The following is a 24,246-nucleotide window of genomic DNA, read 5'->3' as shown; positions in this document are numbered from 1 at the left end:
GCCTTAGGCGCTCGGGATTTGTCATCGGCGTTCGGGAAAACGGCTTAGGCGCGCGCCCAAATGTTCTCTATGCAGGAAAAACCCTGGAAATAAGTTAGAATTGTTAATAGTTTTTAGAATGAATAACAACAAATAAATAAGACTTGTTTTTTGTTAAATATCAACAAAAAACGTTGAATCTGTCGATAAGACTATCTGTAATAGTCTTATTGTCGTTTTTATGACATTTGCTCATATACTGTAAGCCTAAGTAAGTTTATTTATTATTTTTGAACAAAAGTTAAATGTTATTTCACAAGTGCCCCCAATTTCCTTCTAAACGACTCTGGATTTCAGTCAGCGGGGGCAAAAATTGCCCCCCTAAAAAATATGTACATTTCCCTGGTTGAAATGTATTTATACAGTTTGACGGGGGGCGGATGACGGCGGCGGCGACCGAGTTTTCACGTGAGACGAATAAATCCATCAGAAACCCAAGAACTCGGGCGTGGTGTGTTTCCTCTGGAGGGAGTGATGGAGCCGCTGAATGTCTCTGGGTGGGAGACGACAGATCCTCTGCCAAGTGAAATAATCATCGCTTGCAGCTCTATAGTGGACATGCAATGTCTTTCACCAGCGTTACCACACACACACACACACACACACACACACACACACACACACACACACACACACACACACACACACACACACACACACACACACACACACACACACACACACACACACACACACACACACACACACACACACACACGATGTAAATACTGGATGTTGAATCTCTACAATCCACAAGAAAAGGGGATGAATTGACGCCGCTTTGTGAACGGGACAAAAACAAACGGCTGCTTTTCACCGCCGCGATGAAAACGGCGTAAACAAAGTCGGAGGTTTAACGGCGTTCGGCGTCGGCTCCGAGCGTCGACGTCTCCGTACCTGCGAGCCGACCGAAGGCCTTTTTATTGCGATCCCCGAGACCGGACGACACGTTTCGATCAGTGGCGGCTGGTGAAATTTTTTTTGGGGGGGGGGCGCAGTTTAAATATCACTCAACAATGAGAAGAAAAGAGGTTTTGAGTAGAATATTGTAAAAAACAAAGCGGATTAGAAACACTGAAAAACCCTTGACACCTCTAATGGCAGAAAATGATCTCCTTCTGTGGCCTTAAAGTGAGACCTCTCAGCCGACGACTGCATGATTGACCATGACCTACGACAGACTGGCATGGCAGACTATCCTGTTACAGTTACTTTGGCATTAATTTCATTTAAATGTTAATAATCAGTGTTTGTATTTGTTGTATTTTTGTATTTTTGTATCGATAAACGCGTTAATAACTACCACAGAAGGAATCATCATTTATACCAATTTTGATATATACAACCTTTTATTTACCAATATTATCCAGGTTACACACATTGTAAACATTTTTGTTTATAGACATCAACCATATATGTCGATAAAACCAGAGGAGAAAAGAAAAACTTAAAGCAAGCACCTCATTTCTGAAATACATACATAACATAAAAACCTCAGACATGGCAAAAACAAGCACAACATGCTACAAAATCTAAAAATTTTAATCGGATGAATTCACCCTTGTATCACTATCTGGTGATGTGGGCATTTTAATCATTGTATCACCCAGAGATCAATCATGGAAGAATCTGGCTATTCATGAGGACTTGTCGACTTGTCCTTTAACTCCCACGCTCAAGGACTTCATTCATTCATCTCTTTGTATTATCAAAAAAGGGAAAAATCAAAGTCTCTTGTCTCAAAAAAAATAGAAAAACGGTTCACGCTGCAGACTGGATTACTGCAACTCCTTATTAGCAGGCTGGGCTAACTATCTCTTCTCACTCCAGTTGATCCAGAATGCTCCAGAAAACACTCTACTAAATCACTAAACCAAGAAAAGAGATCACATCACTCCTGCACTAGTTGCTCTCTAAAGGTAAGATCAAAAAACACAGAATCACTTAAAAACCCTCCTAACCTGAAGCCCTTGTTTAATGATGCTCATCTCATCCTTTAAGGAGCTAGAAAATGCATTATTACATCAGCTTCTAACTACTTGTAGCGGACTAACTAGTTCCTAGAGTCTTAAAAAGTAAAATGGGGCTTTTTCGTTAGGTTTTCAAGCTCCTTTATGGAACCGACTTCCACTTTCATTTCAGTCCCTTTGACAGTCACAGAGAAGAGTAGACAGAGCTTTCGTTTTTAGAGTAGATATCAGTTAGGCTGAAATCATGGTTACCTGGCCCCAGTCCCCTTGAGGTATAGCTTTTAGGCTGGCGCTTATGGGGATTTACCGCAGCTTCTGCTCTGCTTTTTCTTTTTCTCTCCTTCAATTTTCATCTCCTCAATTCATTTCCTAACTCTGCTTTCTCTTGAAAGTCTGCTTTTTACGCCCCATGGGGGCTCGGACCCTAGATGAAGCCCTATAGATCGTCTGATCCTGATCTGCCTGCTGGGGAATTCCTGCCTGTCTGACCACGCCACTGTCCTCTTGCTCACTACCTCCCTCCTCCCGCCATCTGCCCATCTGCCGTGATGGTCTCCATCAAGGAATATGCCTATATACTACTATATAACTATTCATACTACCTATTTCATTTATTGAATGTATCTGTACTCTAATCCTTACTACTATACATCTATCTCATTGCATCTGTCCATCTAGGGGAGGGCTGTCCTCCTCTTGCTCTCTTCCTTTTTTTTCCCCCCCCCCCCTGAAGTTGGGAGTTTTCCTTTTCGATGTGAGTTTGGGGGTGGGGATGTGATGTCTATGTACAGAGATTGTAGTAGAGAGACAAATTTGTAATTTGTGAAATTGGGCTATACAAATAAACTGAATTGAATTGAATTTATTTCAAGAACACAGCGTGCTCAACACGGTCCAATAACAACTATCAACACACTGTAACTTTGGGCATGAGAGGTTCAGAGCAGCTTTAAGGAACATTGGGTTGGGTTTCAGAGGTTTACAGAATAAAAGAGTTTCACCCTCACATGAAAGAGGTTCAGAGCAGAATAGAGTCAGAGAGAGATCACATGTTACATTGGGTGACAGAGTTGACCCACTATGTGTAAAGAAAAGTAGCCTCCTCTCTTTAAAGTTGGCAAACTTCTCAATAACTCTCTGGTTAAAGTCAATCATGTCTGTAACCAGCCTGTTTCATTATTCTTGAGGGAATGTGTCTGTTTTTCAGAACTTCTTCGTTGTGTTTCGATGCCAGTTCGGTCTCCTTCTGCTGACTGTAAACAGGGTTAGCTTCAGGCTGTTAGCGAGTTAGCTCCATGCTCTTAGCTAGATAACTGCGGCAAGATTCGTGCTTTCCACTTGTCTGCAGCTCTTTAGATCCCTCACCCCGTTGTAGTCCAGAGAGTTTCAGTCCCTTTGGAACAACAGACAGGGGAAATTAAACAGCGCATTACTCACTGAGCCTCCAGCTGACCAGCTCCGTTAGCTACCTGCTCTGTAGCTCCGTGGAGCTCTCTGGCTGAGGGAACGATACGCCTCTGATCTGCCGAATAGTCCAGTCACGTGAAATAATAAAACAATGTCATTGGCCAATGAGCGCACATTTTTGTGCCCCAAGATTCACGTTTCATCCGCCAATGAGAAGCCGTCCTTGCCGAAACGACTGTGAAATGTTTGCTGCTCCCGCACACACACGTTTGGCGGTGCCCGAAAAGGGCGGGCTTCTCCGTGAGGATGAGTGGCGATATATTATATTTTTTCACATTAACTTAAGTGGTTGTTGACAGGCTGACGGTCTCCCACACACATTTAGCGCGTCAACATGGTATATTTACTCTTTAAATGATTTGGCATACAATGTTTTTTGACAGGATGTTTTTGTTTTTTCTTCTTCTTTTTTTTCATCTCAAAATTTTAAGAGGGGCGGCGCCCTAGCGCCCTCTATGGACGCACCGCCACTGGTTTCGATGCGCTCGGACGAGGAGCCGAGGGAAACCCTCGAACCTCCGGCGCGCCGCGGAGGCCATGAACGCCCCCGACGCTCGGGAACGCGCTCGCCACTTCACAGGCGGCGACCGCGACTTCTCACAGCGCGCCTCTGAGCCGCGATGGAAAGTCAACAATCTAGCCGTCTGATCTCGATGTCACGATCCGACCGCGACAGAGCAGACGCAGGCTGGACACACACACACACACACACACACACAGTTCAGTGCGTTTCCCACGAGCTATGACTTCGAAAGAGTAAACAGGAAACATTGGGTCACATCTGTTCTGGGATCTGTGAAATCACGTTGATGAGCCACATCTCTCTCTCACACACACACACACACACACACACACACACACACACACACACACACACACACACACACACACACACACACACACACACACACACACACACACACACACACACACACACAGCATTTATCTTTTCCTTTTTTCCTGAATATAGCATGAACGCATCATAATGCTACATTAGCTGTTAGCAGCACGGCTAACGTGAACTAGCTCTGCTCTTGCCGAGCGAGTAATCTCCCTCTTCCCAGAAAAAAAGAAGAATTAAAAACACACATTTTAACCCGAGCGGCCGGCGAAGGAGCCGAGCGTCTCGTATTTCATACGTGTGGTTTCGAGAAGCTGTGCAACGCGCGTGTTGCTTTTAAATGTGCTCCGTAAATAAAACTGAAATTAGAAAATCTCGCTTCCCGCTTCATCTCTGCGGTGAGCGGTGGGTAAATATTTATATCTAGATTTATATATATTTATATCTCGGCATTATTTATAACCTGTATATCATGTATTTATTATGATACTTTCTGTTGCACTTCTGGTTGGATGCCAAACTGCATTTCGTTGCTCTGTCCTTGTACATGTGTAACTAGAACGGGCACTCGGTAGAGCGCATACCTTCGCATATCACAAGATTGGGCATTGAATTATGAACATGTTGGCATTAGTTGCATGCCAATTGGATAAAAATTGGTAAAAAGAAGATGTTGACCTTTTCATGACCTTGACCTTGACCTTTGACCCGATCGATCCAAAAATCTAATCAAATGGTCCCCGGATAATAACCAATCATCCCACCAAATTTCATGCGATTCGGTTTAATACTGTTTGAGTTATGCAAGTAACACGCATACAAATAAATAAATACACGGAGATCAAAACATAACCTTCCGCATTTTCACTGCAAAGGTAATGACAATAAAGTTGAATCTAATCATTAAAAAAATGATCGTAGCGCTAGTAATATAAACATTACGGGATGACGTCGTCCACAATAAATCGCTTTAAACTCCAACGACACGCGGCGGAATTTGAGAGCGAGGCGGTTAAACCACGACCGTAAACGCTCTACTTTGTTTTCCGCGTACGATAAATAAAAGATAAAATACCGGCACAACGCTCGACACGCCGGCCCGACGACACGCCGGCCCGACGACGCGCCGACGCCCCGCGGTGTCCGGTGCCGGGGATGAAGAGCGCGGCCGGTGTCCGGTGACCCGTCTCCACGCCGGTCCGGCTCTCCGGTGGATTCCAGGTGTTTGTTTCCAGCGTCCTGCAGGGCAGCCGGCCGGCGGAGGTCAACGTCAAGGTCGACTTGTTGTCTCCTTTCCTAACTATCCTCCTTCGTCCCTCTCCCCAAATCCCCTCCACACCTCCCATCCAGTCTTTTAAAATCTCCTCCCCTCCTTCAAGTCTTCCTCCTCTCATAGAGGACCCGAGCGATATGTAGATCTCAGTGCCGATCATATATTAATATACCGTTATCTTTATTTAGATAGATCAACAAGGGAAATTAGCAGCAACACAATAGAAAAAATAAGAACAAAAAACAAAATCAAAAAAGTGTGTGGCAGTTAGGCGTGTTCTGAAAAGAAAAAGAACCTCTCTGTATGTGTCAGAGGTGTGTTCTCTTGTCTCAGCGAATCCTTGAGGGGAGAAAGTGTCCCTCTAGAGAGTGGTCTCCTCCTCAGGAGGGGAGGTGGTGGAGAGTCTGGTCCGTTGTCCAATCCACCTCCTTTCCCTTTCCTCTCACCCCTCACCACCACTTCCAGCTCCACAGCTCAGGCTTCCAGGATGGAGCAGGGTATCCGTGTTAAGCAACCTGGCTGGCAGCACCCCCCACAGAATCCCCCTGGGCAGTGCAGGAACCAGCAGACAGCTGCGACAACCGACCACTATCCGAATAACTCCAGACTTTGCCGACCTCTCAGACACATGCTCAGCTCAAAGGAAAAAGGCCTTATGTTGGCTGTTCTGTTCCAGTTGGCCCACTTGTTACAGCTCCTCCCAGTTCGTTTGCTCCACCATGACCTCTCCCACCATGACACCTCTCCTCTCTCCACAGAGGTGTCCACCTTGTCAGTGGCCTCCCCACGCCAGCCTCTCATCTCTCTGGTCTTCTACTCCCATGTCCAGGCACCATTCCCCCCACGGTTTACCTGTCGCATCCCTAATACACCTCCTCACTGCCCCTAATCCCTCCCACCCCCACCATCCCAGAACCTCCAGACAGTTGTGCTCAGCACTCCCCGCAGTACACATGACTGTAGACACTGGAAGTCAGGGGGACAGAACAGTTCAAAGAGACAGAGACACAACTCACGGCCTGGGTTGACACCAGGACACAATCCATCCCAGACAGCGCACTCTCCTTCTGAGGTAGTAGTCAGTGATCCAGGAGGTGGGTGCTCTCCCACTGCTAGGCAGTCAGGAAGCCTGGCAGCAGCAGCAGTGGCTGGATGGCAGTGGAGTGCTGAGAAGAACAAGAAGCACTAAGAAGTGCAATGGGCTTCTCCAGGCAGGTACAGGCAGAGCCGCAGCAGGTAGATGATGAGATGATGATGCCACAGGCTCCAGTCCGGGATGATTTCACTGCAGAGGGTCCAAACGATGATTTCACCTGACGATGAGCTGGCCCGGGCTCACCTCTCCAGCACCTTCGACACTTTCGGTAGTCATTGAGGCGGTAGTCGCGGAGGCCAGATGGTGTGGGGACAGGGACAGGGAGTGGGCACGACACCTTCCACAGCACTGGGACTTCCCCAGCCCTGGCTGCAGGACAGGACACAGCAGGCTGGACAGGACACTGGAGACGGGCAGGTGGCTAGTCCTGGACCAGACCTCAGGACCTCAGGCAGCTCTGGCTGGTGTAGTCTCTTCCTGTTCTGGCACAGAGAGACAGAGAGGAGAGAGAGGGTGGAGGCCATTGACAGGGAGGATGAGGTGGCTGAGGTGCAGCTCAGCAGGGGGGGGGGAGAGAGGGAGGTGGGAGGAGGGATGTGGGAGAGGAGTGAGGGAGGGCTGTGAAAAAAAAGGAAAAAAAAAGTTCAGAGCCAGGGGCCCCTCAGGAGGGAGCCCCTGGCTGTCTCCTCCACCCTGAAGCCAGTTATCTGCACCTCCCAGACCCTGTTCAGCTGGTGTGTTGTTCAGCTGTGCAGCCTCCAGCTTCTCCTCCCCTGAGCTTCACCCTCAGGTTCACTCCTCCTTTCTTCAGCTTTCCTCAGCTCCTCCCTGTCTCACTCTTCTTCCTGCTTTCTTCATGTTTGTAGCGCCTCAGGGCTCCAGGTCTCCAGGGCTTGTTGTTGGGGCAGATGGGATGGTGATGTGTGATGGTGTGGTGGGTTGATGTATTCCGTTGATGCGCAGATGGTGTCCCTGCTGTTCCCTGATGTCCTCCTGCCAGGTCACATCCCAGTCCGTTGACAGTCCTGTCCAAGCAGTCCGTTAGAGCGTCATGACTCCTCCTCCCTCCACCAGTCACTCACCTCGGCCCAGCCGCAGACCACCATACCTGGCCTGGGACCAGCCAGCAGGGAAGGTCATGAGCGCTGGGACGGGACCTGTATTAGCGGGGCATTGTATGCTAGTCATTAGTAGCTGCAAGTTCCAGAGTTTTATTTTTTATTTTGGGCAAGGGGTATGTGGATGGAAGTGTGGCAGAGGAGCTTTGTGGTGGTGGTTAAAGTGACCAGTGATAGCAGGATGATGATTCCAGTGATTCAGCATTCAGCAGTGGTGTGTGGGTGATGTCCACAGCCATGAGCTGCTGCCAGAGTATAGCGCAACGCAAACCACGGAAATGACCTCTCTAACTCCCCGAACTCTCGCAAATAGTAATACAACACCCCGGCGCGTTACAGAAGCGCTCCTTTCACGCTTCACGCACACTTACGGTCGTTCCACCACCGCTCATTCACATCTTCAGCGATCTCTTCTTCTCGCGCAGCGTGTGTCTGCCCTGTCAGTCCTGGCAGTCCTGAAGCCGGCGCCGGACGCGCTGGCATCCGGCAGCCACGTCTCAGCCAGGAGAGCGTGCTCGGAAGACAGGAGAGACCCGGCGGGGCCAGCTACCGTCATTACCAGTCCGCCGAGCTCATCAAGCTTCCTCGTCACCCGTTGACGCACCCTCCGGTTTTAATATCTCCTCGTTTTCCGCTCCATGACACCCGCTTGACACCCGCCTCCTCCGCAGAGCTCCAGCGCGGGGAGCTCGGTCTTTCCAGGTCCAGGCAGAAGGCCTGCACAGCGATCAGCCAGCGCAGCATCAGCTGAGTCCCAGTCATTGTTATGTGTCCCAGTCATTACGATACTCAACGACAAGACAACAAAAAAGGAACAAAAGAAAAAAAAAAAGTAGTTATGGTCCAGTCCAGTGTCCATCCAATAGAACTAAGCGTGAAAAAGAAAAGAAAAAGAGAGAAGAAAAAAAAAAAAAAAAAAACAAAAAAAAAAAAGCAAACGCTACTGAAACAACAAGCGCCGTTGGCTACTTCCTCTCTACAAATGGGATGACAAAGGAGATTTCATTAAGATATCCACACAGAGGAAACCCAGTGGCGCTGGGGATTATCGTGGGCACCAATATCCTGGAATATTTCTATTACTAGTGATAAAATTCATCAACTATTATGACATCATTGGATCTGTGCGAGCATATCTTACATCATCAGCCGCCGCTGTGACAAAGCTGCGGGGATCACTACGGCTCGGCAGCACCGCCGGACCGATTACGCTGCTATTCCTGACTGACTGTGTGTGAGTGTGTGTGTGTGTGAGTGTGTGTGTGTGTGTGTGAGTGTGTGAGTGTGTGTGTGTGTGAGAGGGAATCCTTCTGTCCTTCAGTAAGTCACAGATAGAGCCAATTAAGGATTTCCAGGGACGTCTAAGCGTAGAAGTGCGTAGTTTGACATTGAGTAGTCGAATCTAAAGGTCACCGAGGGGTCGCAGAACATTTATGAGGAGACGTCGTCGGTCTGGTGGAGCATTTTAAAAAGGGGAGGAGGGGGAATTTCTTTATTGCTCATCCCCGTTTGGTTTGTCGTAAGACTTTGAAGACATTCTGCAGGATCCCGAGAGTTTTTAACGTATAAATCCTCCTCCTGGCATTTCTTCTCTGTGAGCCCTGGATGTGTAGAGAGAGCTGGATACGACGGTTCATTCATATGAAAGTTGCTCCGTTTTCCATGAAACAACAACTAAAAGGTTATAGTTCTGATGAAGACGATGCAGTTGGATTCAACTGGAGATGGGCCGAGTTAAAGACGTCTCTTTCCCAATGCACGTCAATGGGAGAACGGATTTTTTTGGGGCCTGGCAGCATCGAATGAGGATCCCGGATATTGTAATTTCACCGTTTGGTCATTGTGTAAAATCAGCTCCAAAAGCCCGGTGGTCCTCCTGAGGGCTGTGTGTGAGAGCTCACCTGCACGCACACACACTCAGAGTCAATAAAGCACCAACAAAAAGAAATCCCACCCTAAAAATAAACAATATTTTACAAAAATGTATCATAAACCGAGGATTTGAGTGAGTTTCTTCAGATGTCTGAGGTGCATTGTAATCCTTTAGAACCTTACATTTTAAATGTTTCATCTCATATGCTCAGAATTAACTCTTTTTTTTGGCGCAGAAATCCCTAACCTGTTCACACTAATATAAATAAATAAGTCTCGCCCCAACAGCAGACTGAGCTGGACACAATATTACGTTTATTTGCACAAAATGCTAAATAAAAAGTGCTAAAAAAACTGCTGCAGGGCAAAAACTCCAGATTTTGGAACACATTACGCATCATTTTTCAATCAATGTATTCTTTAGTCAATAAAACTAATGACACGTCGACCCGCTGTGATCAAACTTTAGTCTGACCAACAGTCCCAGGAATGCTCACGTGCTCACGCCGTGAACCCGCCGACGCTCGTTGACTTGATGGATAAATCCATTATCATTTTGAAGTGTTTTTGTCCCGCTCCATCGCGTGTTGCGTAAGGCGTCTCTCGCTTATCGTACAGTCGACTAAACGTGCGTACAAACCAACAACGACGACGACCTTTTCCACCCGTATTTAAACCCCCAGAGGTAATCAGATTACAATCTGTAGGAAAGGTTAACCGCATTGACACAGGTGCAAATTCACTCGGGAAGCAACAACAACAACGACAACATGAGAACCGGATCACATGCTGGCGTCACACTGGGAGCTCGGGGTGGCGACGCCCACAGATACAAAGGCTGAATATTCACTCGTTGACATTTAGGTTTTTAATTTAGATATTTGAATATATTCGCAAAAAAAAAAAAAAGAGGAGAGACGCCGCATGAGGCTTAAAAACAGAACTCACGGACTCTCGGCCGAAGCATCGAATATCTAAACGTACAGCTGTTGACCCGATAAAAAAATTAAAAAAAGATCCACCAATCAGAGCTTTGTGGGCGGGACTAAGAAGGTCGACGTCAACTTCCTGTCACAAGATCCCACAAACGACAACAGAACGGCCGAGACGGTCGTGAACGGCGCGCTGTGAAGCCGACATACAGATGAAACGACTCTTTGAATCGACGCGCTCCGACAAACCTCCACCGGCGAGACCACGACGCACAAACCGCCGCCTCGGCAACGAAGTCGGCGGGAAACTGGGAACCCACTTCAGCTGCGGCGTGATCACGCTACACCTCCAGAATGTATATCCATGTTTTAATAATCGGAATACCTTATATGTTAAAGGCATGACAATAATCAATAAAAATAATACAATAATAATATTACTTATATATCTTCACCTCCAGAATGTTCTAGTCTACATATCCATGTTTTAATAATTAGCGTTCCTTATCTGTTAAAGCATGATATATGAACATTTGTTGAATTCGAGTGAATAACTTTGAATTTACTGCTCGATACAAAATGGAAAGTATTCAGATCTTTCACACGAGTACAATTATTAATACTGCAGTGGAGATTTACGTCAGTTTCCTACGTTCGGGTCTCTGTTTCGTTCCAATTTTAGATGGATCTGAATCTAAAATCCAATATTGTGCTCTTTAAATCTGACAAATTCAATGTTCGAGTCGAATTCCAGTCAGGAGGAAGAGACAAAATATCATCGTCATCATGAGGATGTGTTAACTTAGAAGCTTTTGTGTGAGTGTGTGTGTCTTAGTGCTGAGTGGTTGCATTAGTGAAGTGAAGCATAACCAGGATAAATGTTGGTAAATAAGGGCTGGAGGTAGCTACTGCTGACACACACACACACACACACACACACACACACACACACACACACACACACACACACACACACACACACACACACACACACACACACACACACACACACACACACACACACACACACACACACACACTGGTTCAAGTGTGACAGATCATTTACGCGGTGGAGGAATGGGAAGGAAACAAATGGAGACAGAAAACGAGGACGTAGTGAAGAAAGGAAGGACGGGAGGAAGTGAAGTAAAAGGTTGTGAAGGAACCGAGGATGAAGATGAAGGGAAGGAAGACCCGATGAAGGAAAGAAGGAGACAATTAAGGAACATGGAGGAGGGGATGAAATGAAAGAAAGAAAAATCATGATGGCAAAGAGGCGATGGAGGAAATAAAAGCGAGGAAAGGAGAGAAGGAGTCAATGGAGACGGAGGAAGGTGGTAGGGAGGGAACGGAGTGAAGGAAGAGAGATCCATCTCTCTTTCTCTGTGTCGTGCAGCGCCGTGGGAGAGAAACCCCGGACGCATCCGTCGGTCCCAAAAATCACAAACCATGACTGGGGAGAAAAAAAACACACAAAAAACACACAAAGCAGCTGCTGCCCGACGCACAACACGACCACGGCGGGAACAACACGACCACGGCGGGAACAACACGACCACGGCGGGAACAATCCGTCCCGTCAACAAACGCAGCGAGACGAGGCCGCCGGGACCACGCCGCGTTCTCACCGCCAACCCGGAGACCGTCGCGTTACCGCGGCGACCTAAACTCACGACGCGCCGGTCAAGCGAAAAACGCACGCACTCAAAATGACGTTGCAAGAATTTTCGTTATTTAAATCATAAATATTGACGATAACATGTAATAAAGTCCACTTCAACAACACTTCGAGGTTTGTTTACGTTCTGCAAAAGTTTCTGTGGGAGGAAATATTTGTGTTTTTTCTCTCTACTTCGTTGAGATGATGAGAGGAGGAGCGGTCCAGGTACATCTCTTGAAAAGTACATATACAAATATATATCTACATATAGTACATATATAAATATACATCGCTGGAGATCCTGGCAAACTCAACACTTTACTCAGCACTTTACTTTGTTTTCCCCCTGTATATTTAGTATTAGTATTTAGTTTTTAGTATTTAGTTTTGTGTTTTATAATTATTTTTATTAATGCTCTGATGTGCACCGCTGCTGTGATTTTTGAAATGTCCCCACTGTGGGACGAATAAAGTTATATATCATATCATATAGAGGTATAAGGTAAATGTTCCACACATCAGAACGTCTCTTAACAGTTTGGATCGCTGGTCCATCGCACCGATCGAATACACCGGATCAATATCAGCACACATATTGATCGGGTATCAGCCAGATGTGACCAAAACACTTCTTTTTTATATTTAAAAAAATCCCCATGAATATACAAATGATGCTCAAACACTGAATATAATTAAACATTAAAATGCTCACGTGAAATGAACACGATTCCAGATGGACACAGATGAGGAGTCCATCGAGAGAAAGACAAGTTATCGTGTAAATGCCCTTCACATCCACTGATGTTGAGAGAATCCAGGCTGACAGAGAGAGAGAGAGAGAGAGAGAGAGAGAGGAAGCCCCCCTCCCTCTCATCCCCCCATCTCCTCTCAAATGTTGACAGTACTTTCATGCAGCCATAACTGATCCGGTGAGGAGGACAGAGGAAAGACTACTTCACATTCTCCATTCAGGCACCAGTGAGACGCCTGACTGATAAATAAGTTTGTTTATTTCCCATTATGATGGTAATGCGGCTGCACGATAACACAGTGCGCGGCCGCGAGGCCACCAGCACGCGCACGTGCCTCCCTAATAAAAGCAATCAGCCCTCCACCGTCACCGCGTTGGACAACAACAACAACAACAGTCACTAAACGGTGCACGGTTTGTTTGTTTGTTTGTTTGCTACATCTTTGCACTATTGTTTTCTTTGCTTGGTTGGGTAATTTAATATTATTATATATTATTGTTTTACATATTGTATTGCTTTACCTGTTTTTATAAATACTGCAGATGCAGGAATATGTCCCTTTGCCGGATGAATAAAGTATACATATATCTATCTAAACACCCCACGGACAGGTATTTAAAACTCAAACTATGTATTTAAACCGAGCTAACTTGAAGCTAATCAAACTTGTAACACTGTGCCAAAAATAACCTCTTTAATCTTGAGGTTGATATAACCTTTAGCTAGCCCAGCTCCCCGGTGTGGACCCGGTGGTCACAGTTACCTGGTCCGGGCAGCAAAGAGAAACACACCTTCACGGATACTCACCTGGTTCCGTACGAGTCCGACCCGGCCAGCTTCTTGACCTTAGCCTGACTAGCTAGCTAGCTAAATCCGTCACACTCGCCTTTTAAATCCGCTTATAATGCATTTAAAACGTCACACCTCTTCGTTTCATCTCGCTTATAAAAATAAAAAAATCTATTTTTGACCTGCTGCTGGAATAAAAACCGACGCTATCTGCCCGTTTTTTTGGGGGGGGGGGTGCTTTAGCTTTAGCATGCTAGCGCGAGCTAACGGTGCTAGCGTCACGGTTCTGACGTTACGCAGTCGCTCCGGTTGGTTCTGTTGTCAATAACAACACACGTACCGTCGGGATCGCCCGGTAGACACGGAGCTGGGCTTCACGGCGAAGAGTTGTCACGGCGCTTGTGTGGGCTTCGGAGCGACCGGAGAGGGTTCGGTTTGATGTTGGTCCCCCCCGGTATCCAAACTCAGTAACGGCGGAAAAAAAACATCCAGGAGGCAAACGTCATTACGGGGCAGCGTGACTGCAGCGCTGAGGCGCCCCCTACAGGCGGCTGCTGGTACTACAGGCAGCTGCTGGTTGTAGCGCCCTCTACCTCCTCCTCCTGAAGCCTGTCAGACTTCACAGTACGACTACAGGCTGCTGCTGGTACTGCAGGCGACTGGAGGTCCTCCTCCTCTTTCTGATGGACGTTTCCACATTTCAGACTCCAATACAACTCACACACTCACCATTGAAACTGAAGTTAAGTTAGAAAAAAACTACCTGATCCTTGACCTCAATTAGATTAAATTATGACTTTATTTTCAGAAGAGAAAGAGATGGGAAACTGCAAATTAAATCAATAGAATAAATAATCAAACCAAACTACAATATATCATTTTCGATATATATATATATATATATATATATATATATATATATATATATAATTTGGCAATATGCATTATGCAAATATATACCTGCAAAGATAATGTCAAAATCCTTGTTTTTGTAATAATGTTAAAGTAAATAAATTGGACTGTCCATGGGATCTATATAAATACATATATATATATATATATATATATATATATATATATATATATCCTCCTCCAATGAATCAACACCAACAACCCTTGCACTGCTTTCACTGTATATACTTTATACACACATATACACTGTATATACTATAAACTTTTTAAATAAACAATCATAACATGTAAATAACCCCAAAATCGAAATTACCACAAGGAGTAACTGAACGTCCGTCCCTATTAAACACATTTCCTTATTTTTAATAACTTAAGTTGCAATAATTATTTCCCCATAAAAATAAAAATGTTTGCATATATTCGTTGTTATTTTCTTGGTGTATTCAAAGTATAAATGATCGACCATATGCTAATCCGCAATGTATTTTTCTCAGATGGATGGTTGCCTTCACTAGCCTCTGTGGAAAAGGCAGATACCCTGTCGTGGGCGACTGTGTCCACATTAATGTCAATTAATAGTTCCTATACATTCTAATACAGTTAAAAGAATATACACGTAGTTACGCGCCCGTGATCGTTGAGTAACGAAGTAGTTGTTGCATTACGTTGTAACAGAAGTCATCGTTACATTTTTGTTTTCGAATAAATTCCCATGCTCCCTGAACGCAATATCAGCGAACGTAAACGTTTTGATTGGCTGTCAATTTCGACAATGGAAACGAATGAGCCAATCGGTGAAGTCGTTCTTGGTCGTTCTCAGCAACCAACGTACACAGTTTAATAACCCGGAAGTGGCAGAGCGGTCCGCGCTGAGCGGCTCGGAGGCGCTTTTATTAAATCAAACCTGCTACGAACCGTCTTTGTACGCGTCGTCGGTAAACGCGCCGCCTTCCCGGTAAACCTCTTGTCAGTCGGCATGAATATCGGGTGAGTCTATCGTCATTAAATGACGTTATTTAGCTAGCTATGCTAAGCTAACATACTGACAGAACGTGTCGCACGAGTGAAAATCAGTGAAACGACGAGCTGTGCTCGCAAACAATACATTTATAAAGAGAGTAAGTCTAGAATAAGAGTCTAGTATACAACGTGTGAATATGTATTACATTGTGAATGGTCTGGAGGGTGACATGTTTGCCAGTGTGTTGAAGTAAAAATACAAACAGACTAGAGAATATACATATTTATTGTGAACGCATGTGGAAATAGGTGTTTTGTTAGAAGGTTAGAAGCAGATATGTCGAATAAACACATTTGTTTACGGATGTAAACGACAGGATCTACCCAGAAGTGCAGAAAGTGCAAAGTAATGTAATGTAATGAATAAACTAAAGTATTACATACATGTGGGATGCAGAACAGACGGGGGTTAGACACAACACACGTTATGGTTCCCATAGGGGAATTTATCCTGGACTTAAATGATATTGCACATTCCATATAGTCTGATTATAGCATCCTTCATAAGAAAAACTGAGCTATGTGTATAAAAACACAAAACAACCACACATTACTACACAGTTTACATATGAAACCACCAGATAACAAGCCACATATTGCACAATCCTCCACATTAAACCATGAATCTCTTGCACATCCTCTGTTACATAATACTCCAAAAGCATCTTAAATATGATTTGACAATTTGTTTCCCTGGGTTCTGTGGGGGAAAAAAGTTCCTTCATACAATCTATTGATGAAATGACGGTTTGTGTCATTTATGAGAAAAGTTGAACGGACGGAGACTTTGTAAATGTTGTCAGTTGAAAACTTTATTGGTATTCACAGTCGTCAGTCTGCTCACTTCTTTCTTGTTCCTGTGTTCCTGTTTGTGATCAGAGACGGCCTGCTGTTCGAACTTGAGAATGGAAAACCCAAGTTGATTTTACTCAGTCGTGGTGAGAACTTTCTGCTCTTATAATACATCTTATCACAGGTGTTCCAGGGGAACTCACGACCTTTATTTGCTTTTGTTGTTGTGTCCTTATGTCCACCTTATAAACAAACTAAAAAGGTATTAAACTAATCTTTGTACGTTAAATATAAGAAAATGAATAAGTGACAATTTGACAATTTTGACTTAAGTGCGTGTTTTATGTTAAACTCTTTCAATTGCACACAGTGATACTTCATCATGTAATGTTTAGTTTAATTGCAATTTTTTTATCTAAGTAGCATTAATATATATATATATAATATAATTTAAAACAAATTATATATACATTATATATATATAATTTTTAAAAAGTTTAAAAATATATATATATAATAATTATCTCCATGCAAGTCATTAAATATTGTGTGTGTGTGTGTGTGTGTGTGTGTGTGTGTGTGTGTGTGTGTGTGTGTGTGTGTGTGTGTGTGTGTGTGTGTGTGTGTGTGTGTGTGTGTGTGTGTGTGTGTGTGTGTGTGTGTGTGTGTGTGTGTGTGTGTGATATTATTCATGTCACGTCTTTCTGCCGCTGCAGGCGTTGAGAAGCAGGCGGGGAGGCACAGAGAACCCAAGAGCAAGGCAGGAGGAGCAGCCGCCTCCTTCACCTCCGCCGCCGGGGGGAGGAGCTCCGCTCTGACGTCCTCCGAGACACACGAGCATCACAAAGGTCACGGTGTCAAAGCAGAGGTCACGGTGAGTGGCGCGGCGCCCGCGTTGCTCTCTTTGACGGCTCGTTTCATCGTCTCCGTGTTCCCGCTGAAGACCGACCGGCGCCAACGGGGCTCAACGGTCGGCTCCCTGAGGACCGGCGGGAAAACAGGACGGCCTCGCAGCGGCGGGACACGAGCCGTTGGGAAGGAGGGACTCACGGGCCCGTCGGCCAATGGGGACGCGGGACCGAAGGAGAGCGTGGCGTGTCTGACCAATCAGCAGCTACAGAAGATCCTCCACTCGGTCCAGACCTGCAGCGCCGCTCAACGCCCAGCAGGGGGCCACCGGACTCAGGGTGGAGATGGTGATGAGTCATGGTTGTGTTATTAGTCATGGTTGTGTTATTAGTCATGGTTGTGTTTTAGTGTAGAACAATACAATGTACATCTTCATGTCTTCTTTTCTTCTTGTAAATCAAACCGACTCAAAAGAAACTGGCTCCTCAACAAATGGAGGAGGGGGGGGAGGAGGAGGAGGGGGAGGAGTAGGAGGAGGGGAGATGAAGGAGGACGATAGAGGAGGAGGAACTGACACAAGTGGAGGAGCACGGGATAAAGACCACAGGTGAGGAGCAACCCACGAAGAAGACAATTAAATATCTATTCATAGGGCACCGTAAATACGCTCAAAGGTCAAAGGTCACAGGCAATCCTTTACAATAGTTTGACCCGAGAGAAAAGGACCACACCTGGACTTCTTCGTGTCGTCACCGTTTAATAAATAGATAAATAGTATGAACGTCCTTATTATTGCCACCTCCAGAGGAACGATACGGGGTCAGAATAGACATTTATTAAATATATATTATTCTTCCTGAGAAGGAGATGTTTATTCTCACTATTTACCCATTTGGTGGTACTGCCTTAAGCCCTTGAGCAGCATCAGTGCAGCTCAGGAGCGAGTGTCTCCTTCTCGGCTGCCGATGTGTTTTTATGAATCTGTATTAGTCGTAATAAAGGTTTGTGCTCCAGGACGTCTGGAAGTGCGTTCGGCTGGCTGGAGGAGCGGCGCCCCGACAGCAGAGCGGCCGGCGACGCCAAGAAGGCTCAGTGGAGGAGAGACCTGGGTGAGCTCCCAGCAGCCAGTACACATATATACATATATATATATATAGATATACATACACATCTATAGATATATATATAGAGATAGATATACATACACATATATGTGTGTATATATATCTATACACATCTATATCTATATATATATATATATATCAAGTATAGTCAATTAAAGATTATTCACTCTTTCGGTTATTTCAACTGAGAGAATTTAACTGTGTGTGTGTGTGTGTGTGTGTGTGTGTGTGTGTGTGTGTGTGTGTGTGTGTGTGTGTGTGTGTGTGTGTGTGTGTGTGTGTGTGTGTGTGTGTGTGTGTGTGTGTGTGTGTGTGTGTGTGTGTGTGTGTGTGTGTGTGTGTGTGTGTTAGATGAACAAGTGGCGTTGAAGCAGCAGTGCTCGGCTCCTGGGAGACTCCAGGTACGGCAGGTAGTTCACCGTCTACCTCGAGTTTCACTTTGTTGGTGTTTCTTCTATTATTGTTGGAAAAAGAAGAATATTTGTGAAACAGGTTATATTTCATTCATCTAAATCAAAATAAAACACAATGTGTGTGTGTGTGCGTGTGTCTGTGTGTGTGTGTCAGGCTGAGGAGGAGGGTGTGTTCTCCCTCCACAGAGAGCAGCCGGCAGCCTTCAGCTCCAGCCTCAGACTCGGGGTAAAAACTGAACCTCAAAGACACGTTTCCATGAAGCTCGTGTCTCGTTTATTCATGACTCAGAAGATAAATAAAAGCTGATCTGGGTCCTCGGTTCCGTCTCTCGGTTGTGAACTCTGGGCAGGAGGTGACGCCGGTGGAGGAGGTGCTGAGCATCGAGAGGAGAGAAGCTCAGAGGAGACGCTGGCTGGAGGAGCTGGACCAGCAGAGAGAGGAGGAGAGCGAGCGGAGGAGGAGAGAGAAGCTGCTGCAGAGCCAGGTACAGTAGAGACCAGTAGAAACCAGTAGAGACCAGGTACAGTAGAGACCAGTCGAGACCAACTACAGTAGAGACCAGTAGAAACCAGTAGAGACCAGGTACAGTAGAGACCAGTCGAGACCAACTACAGTAGAGACCAGTAGAAACCAGTAGAGACCAGGTACAGTAGAGACCAGCAGAGACCAGGTACAGTAGAGACCAGTCGAGACCAACTACAGTAGAGACCAGTAGAAACCAGTAGAGACCAGGTACAGTAGAGACCAGTAGAGACCAGCAGAGACCAGGTACAGTAGAGACCAGTAGAAACTAGTAGAGACCAGGTACAGTAGAGACCAGCAGAGACCAGGTACAGTAGAGACCAGTAGAGACCAGCAGAGACCAGGTACAGTAGAGACCAGCAGAGACCAGGTACAGTAGAGACCAGTAGAAACCAGGAGAGACCAGGTACAGTAGAGACCAGTCGAGACCAACTACAGTAGAGACCAGTAGAAACCAGTAGAGACCAGGTACAGTAGAGACCAGTAGAAACCAGTAGAGACCAGGTACAGTAGAAACCAGTAGAGACCAGGTACAGTAGAGACCAGTCGAGACCAACTACAGTAGAGACCAGCAGAGACCAGGTACAGTAGAGACCAGTAGAAACTAGTAGAGACCAGGTACAGTAGAGACCAGCAGAGACCAGGTACAGTAGAGACCAGTAGAGACCAGCAGAGACCAGGTACAGTAGAGACCAGTAGAAACCAGGAGAGACCAGGTACAGTAGAGACCAGTCGAGACCAACTACAGTAGAGACCAGTAGAAACCAGTAGAGACCAGGTACAGTAGAGACCAGTAGAGACCAGGTACAGTAGAAACCAGTAGAGACCAGGTACAGTAGAGACCAGTCGAGACCAACTACAGTAGAGACCAGTAGAGACCAGCAGAGACCAGGTACAGTAGAGACCAGTAGAAACTAGTAGAGACCAGGTACAGTAGAGACCAGCAGAGACCAGGTACAGTAGAGACCAGTAGAGACCAGCAGAGACCAGGTACAGTAGAGACCAGCAGAGACCAGGTACAGTAGAGACCAGTAGAAACCAGGAGAGACCAGGTACAGTAGAGACCAGTCGAGACCAACTACAGTAGAAACCAGTAGAGACCAGGTACAGTAGAAACCAGTAGAGACCAGGTACAGTAGAAACCAGTCGAGACCAACTACAGTAGAGACCAGTAGAAACCAGTCGAGACCAGGTACAGTAGAGACCAGTAGAGACCAGCAGAGACCAGGTACAGTAGAGACCAGTAGAAACCAGCAGAGCCAGGTACAGTGGAGACCAGTAGAAACCAGTAGAGACCAGTAGAAACCAGTAGAGCCCAGGTCCAGTAGAGACCAGGTCCAGTAGAGACGTGTTGTGTGTCTCTGCAGACCGAGGACCACGGGCTCTGGGCGACTCACTTTGACTCCATGCTGAGGCCCCGGGGCCCGACGGAGGCTCCGTCCATGGTGTCTGAGCGGGGGGGCTGGGAGCCCACGTCCAGCCTGTCGCTGGTCTGGGAGGCAGAGAGTGTGGGCGGAGCCAGCGTGGGCGGAGCCAGCGTGGGCGGAGCCAGCGTGGGCGGAGCCAGCGTGGGCGGAGCCAGCGGATACCCGGCCAGAGCCAGGTAGGGAGGAGTGGCTTCATGTGTTAAAGCTGCATTCTCTCTCCTGACCACCAGGGGGCTCCTCTGGTTGTATAGAAGTCTATCTAATGACTCTACTTCTCTCTTGATGTATTCCCTCAGTAAACATTGTAAACATGAGTTTATGTCGCAGTCTCTAGTTTCAAGTCTTCTTCTATACATCATGATGTCATCATTTATACTTTATGGTCATTTAGAGTCAAACTGACCATGAGGCTGGGGACGCTTTAGGGGCGGAGCTACAGGTGATTGACAGGTCGCTATCAGAGCTGTATATGGAGTCTTTACGTAAACTATTTTTGTTCTTTGCTCTCCTGTGTTACCTTCCAGCTATCTGAGGACCATGACGGCCCTGCTGGACCCCGCCCAGATAGAGGAGAGAGAGAGGAGGAGGCTCAAGCAGCTGGAGGAGGAGGAGGTGGAGGAGGGGGAGGAGGAGGAGGAGGGAACACAGCGAGGTTTCATCGCTTCCTAAATATTTCGTCGTCTCTCTCCCCCTCAAGCGAGCGATCGAGGCCCAGGTGGAGGAGGACCAGCTGCAGAGGAGGAGGGAGGAGGCGAGGAGGAGAGAGGAGTTGGAGGAGGAAGAGAGGAAGGTGGCACTGGAGAGAGAGACGCTGGAGCGACGGTACAAGCTGGACACGCTGAGGGAGAGGCAGAAGGTCAGGACACAAGGAGATGATGACCGCCTCAGTGTGTGACCTCTGTGTGACCTCTGTGTGACCTCTGTGTGACCTCTGTGTGACCTCTCAGTCGAGCAGCCAGGCGGAGCCGCTGGCGGTGACCGACGACCACGACGGGAGGCGGCAGGAGGCGCTGGAGACCAGCGGTGAGCAGAGCGTCTGCAGTATCACTGCAACGAGAGTCATTAGCACGACGAAAAACCGTCCCCTAAAACACCTCCTCTGGTTGTATAGAAGTCTATGCTTCATGTGTTTAAGATGCATTCTCTCTCCTGACCACCAGGGGGAGACTCCTCTGGTTGTATAGAAGTCTATGCTTCATGTGTTAAAGTTGCATTTTCTCTCCTGACCACCAGGGGGCGACTCCTCTGGTCTCTAGTTTCAAGTCTTCTTCTATACAGCATGACGTCATCATTGATACTTTATGGTCATTTAGAGACAAACAGACCATAGAGGGGACGCTTTAGGGGCGGGGCTTACTGTGATTGACAGGTTGGTTTTTAATGATCTTTCTGCTTTCTGCAGTTACCAGGAGGAGCGAGTGTTTGAGAGTTCAGACTCCTGACGTCTGTGCACAGCACCAGCCACCTCCTCTTCCTCCTCCTCCTCTTCTCTCTGTTGCTCCTCCAAACGTCAAGAACCGAGCGCTGAGAACGGGCAAGGAGAACGTTTGTCTGTCAAGAGGAGGGGGAGCAGGAGGAGGAGGAGGAGCAGGAGGAGGAGGAGACAACCCATATGAAGCGTTTGCCAGGACCGACAGGAGCGAGGAGGACAAGAGGAGACCGGAGTGGAACACACAGAGGTAGAAACACACCTGTACCCTGCTCCTCCTGCAGGATGTGCTCTGACCCCCCTGACCCCTGCTCCTCCCCCTGCTCCTCCTCCAGACCCAGCCGGCGGTTCGTTCCGGCCTCTCAGCGTTACCCGGCTCCTCTACAGAGGAGCAGAAAGGAGAGTCGACAGAGGAGGCAGGAGGAGCTCCTCGCTCTGCAGGAGAGGACCTGTGTGTCCAGGACCGACCCTCCTCCTCCTCCTCCTCTTCATCCTCCCCCTCCCTCTCCTCCTCCTCAGCACCAGGAGCCTCTCCTCTGCTCCAACCTCCAGGTGGAGAGCGGTTCCAGAGGACTCGGCATCTTAGCGGCTGAAAGGTGAGCAGCACTTCCTGTTCGCCTCTACAAAATAAAAGTCTTTCAGCTTTGTTTATAACAAACAATAAACAAGACGCTTTAAGTTTAAGTGTTTTATTTATTAAGTTAATAATACTATGACAGGCAGTTTAATGCATATTAAATTACACCTTTTTCACAATAAAATCAAGCATCCTTCTACATTCTTTGAACAGTTTAAGAACATTTAACTATAATAAAATTAATAAATGTGAGTATGAACTCAAAATCAACCAGTTTGAAAAAGCAGTTATGAACTAAAGAAGTTATAAATAAATGTACCGTCTAAATAAATAAAACCTGTTAACTCCTGTTTGGATGTCTGGTGTCGTCGTCTCCCCCAGGGGGCGCTCTCCTCCTCTTGGGAGCTCCTCCCCCCCTGCTCCTCCTCCTCCTCCTCCTCCTCTGGAGTTCATTCCTTACGTCCGGACTGATGAAGTCTTCAACATGGATCCACTGGAGTCTGCTGACACGCCCCCACCACACACACACACAGGTCAGACACACACACACAGGTCAGACACACACACACACACACACACAGGTCAGACACACACACACACACACAGGTCAGACACACACACACAGGTCAGACACACACACACACACACACAGGTCAGACACACACACACACACACACAGGTCAGACACACACACACAGGTCAGACACACACACACACACACACAGGTCAGACACACACACACACACACACAGGTCAGACACACACACACAGGTCAGACACACACACACACACACACACACAGGTCAGACACACACACACACACAGGTCAGACACACACACACACACAGGTCAGACACACACACACACACACAGGTCAGACACACACACACACACAGGTCAGACACACACACACACACACAGGTCAGACACACACACACACAGGTCAGACACACACACAGGTCAGACACACACACACAGGTCAGACACACACAGACACACACACAGGTCAGACACACACACACACACACACAGGTCAGACACACACACACACAGGTCAGACACACACACACAGGACAGACACACACACAGGTCAGACACACACACACACACACAGGTCAGACACACACACACACAGGTCAGACACACACACAGGTCAGACACACACACAGGTCAGACACACACACACAGGTCAGACACACACACAGGTCAGACACACACACACAGGTCAGACACACACACACACAGGTCAGACACACACACACACAGGTCAGACACACACACACAGGTCAGACACACACACACACACAGGTCAGACACACACACACAGGTCAGACACACACACAGGTCAGACACACACAGGTCAGACACACA

General features: G+C 46.8%; 2 protein-coding genes across 3 annotated transcripts in view; one reads left to right on the top strand and one right to left on the bottom strand.

Moving 5' to 3' along the window:
• The window catches only part of ip6k1 (inositol hexakisphosphate kinase 1), a 31,245-nt gene extending 16,936 nt beyond the window's left edge, over positions 1–14,309 (bottom strand). Inside the window, exon 1 of one of the 2 annotated variants that reach the window (XM_056438356.1) lies at positions 14,150–14,309. The gene's annotated coding sequence lies outside the window, so the exon portion shown is untranslated. The remainder of the gene's footprint in view (positions 1–14,149) is intronic. The other variant, XM_056438357.1, reaches the window with a different exon arrangement.
• Positions 14,310–15,572: 1,263 nt separating this feature from the next.
• ccdc66 (coiled-coil domain containing 66) overlaps positions 15,573–24,246 on the top strand; it is a 12,070-nt gene continuing 3,396 nt past the window's right edge. Inside the window, exons 1-16 of the mRNA XM_056436566.1 lie at positions 15,573–15,708; positions 16,621–16,679; positions 17,250–17,407; positions 17,477–17,752; positions 17,796–17,989; positions 18,397–18,491; positions 18,858–18,907; positions 19,074–19,145; positions 19,270–19,404; positions 20,810–21,045; positions 21,394–21,481; positions 21,567–21,725; positions 21,817–21,892; positions 22,272–22,548; positions 22,634–22,894; positions 23,257–23,408. Coding sequence (XP_056292541.1) covers positions 15,698–15,708; positions 16,621–16,679; positions 17,250–17,407; positions 17,477–17,752; positions 17,796–17,989; positions 18,397–18,491; positions 18,858–18,907; positions 19,074–19,145; positions 19,270–19,404; positions 20,810–21,045; positions 21,394–21,481; positions 21,567–21,725; positions 21,817–21,892; positions 22,272–22,548; positions 22,634–22,894; positions 23,257–23,408 — 2,299 coding nt within the window. The 5' untranslated portion in view covers positions 15,573–15,697. The remainder of the gene's footprint in view (positions 15,709–16,620; positions 16,680–17,249; positions 17,408–17,476; positions 17,753–17,795; positions 17,990–18,396; positions 18,492–18,857; positions 18,908–19,073; positions 19,146–19,269; positions 19,405–20,809; positions 21,046–21,393; positions 21,482–21,566; positions 21,726–21,816; positions 21,893–22,271; positions 22,549–22,633; positions 22,895–23,256; positions 23,409–24,246) is intronic.

Source organism: Pseudoliparis swirei, chromosome 18 (genome assembly GCF_029220125.1).
Source record: "Pseudoliparis swirei isolate HS2019 ecotype Mariana Trench chromosome 18, NWPU_hadal_v1, whole genome shotgun sequence".
NCBI lineage: Eukaryota > Metazoa > Chordata > Actinopteri > Perciformes > Liparidae > Pseudoliparis > Pseudoliparis swirei.
Note: the sequence above shows the minus strand (reverse complement) of the source record. Positions and strands in the feature narration are given on the sequence as shown.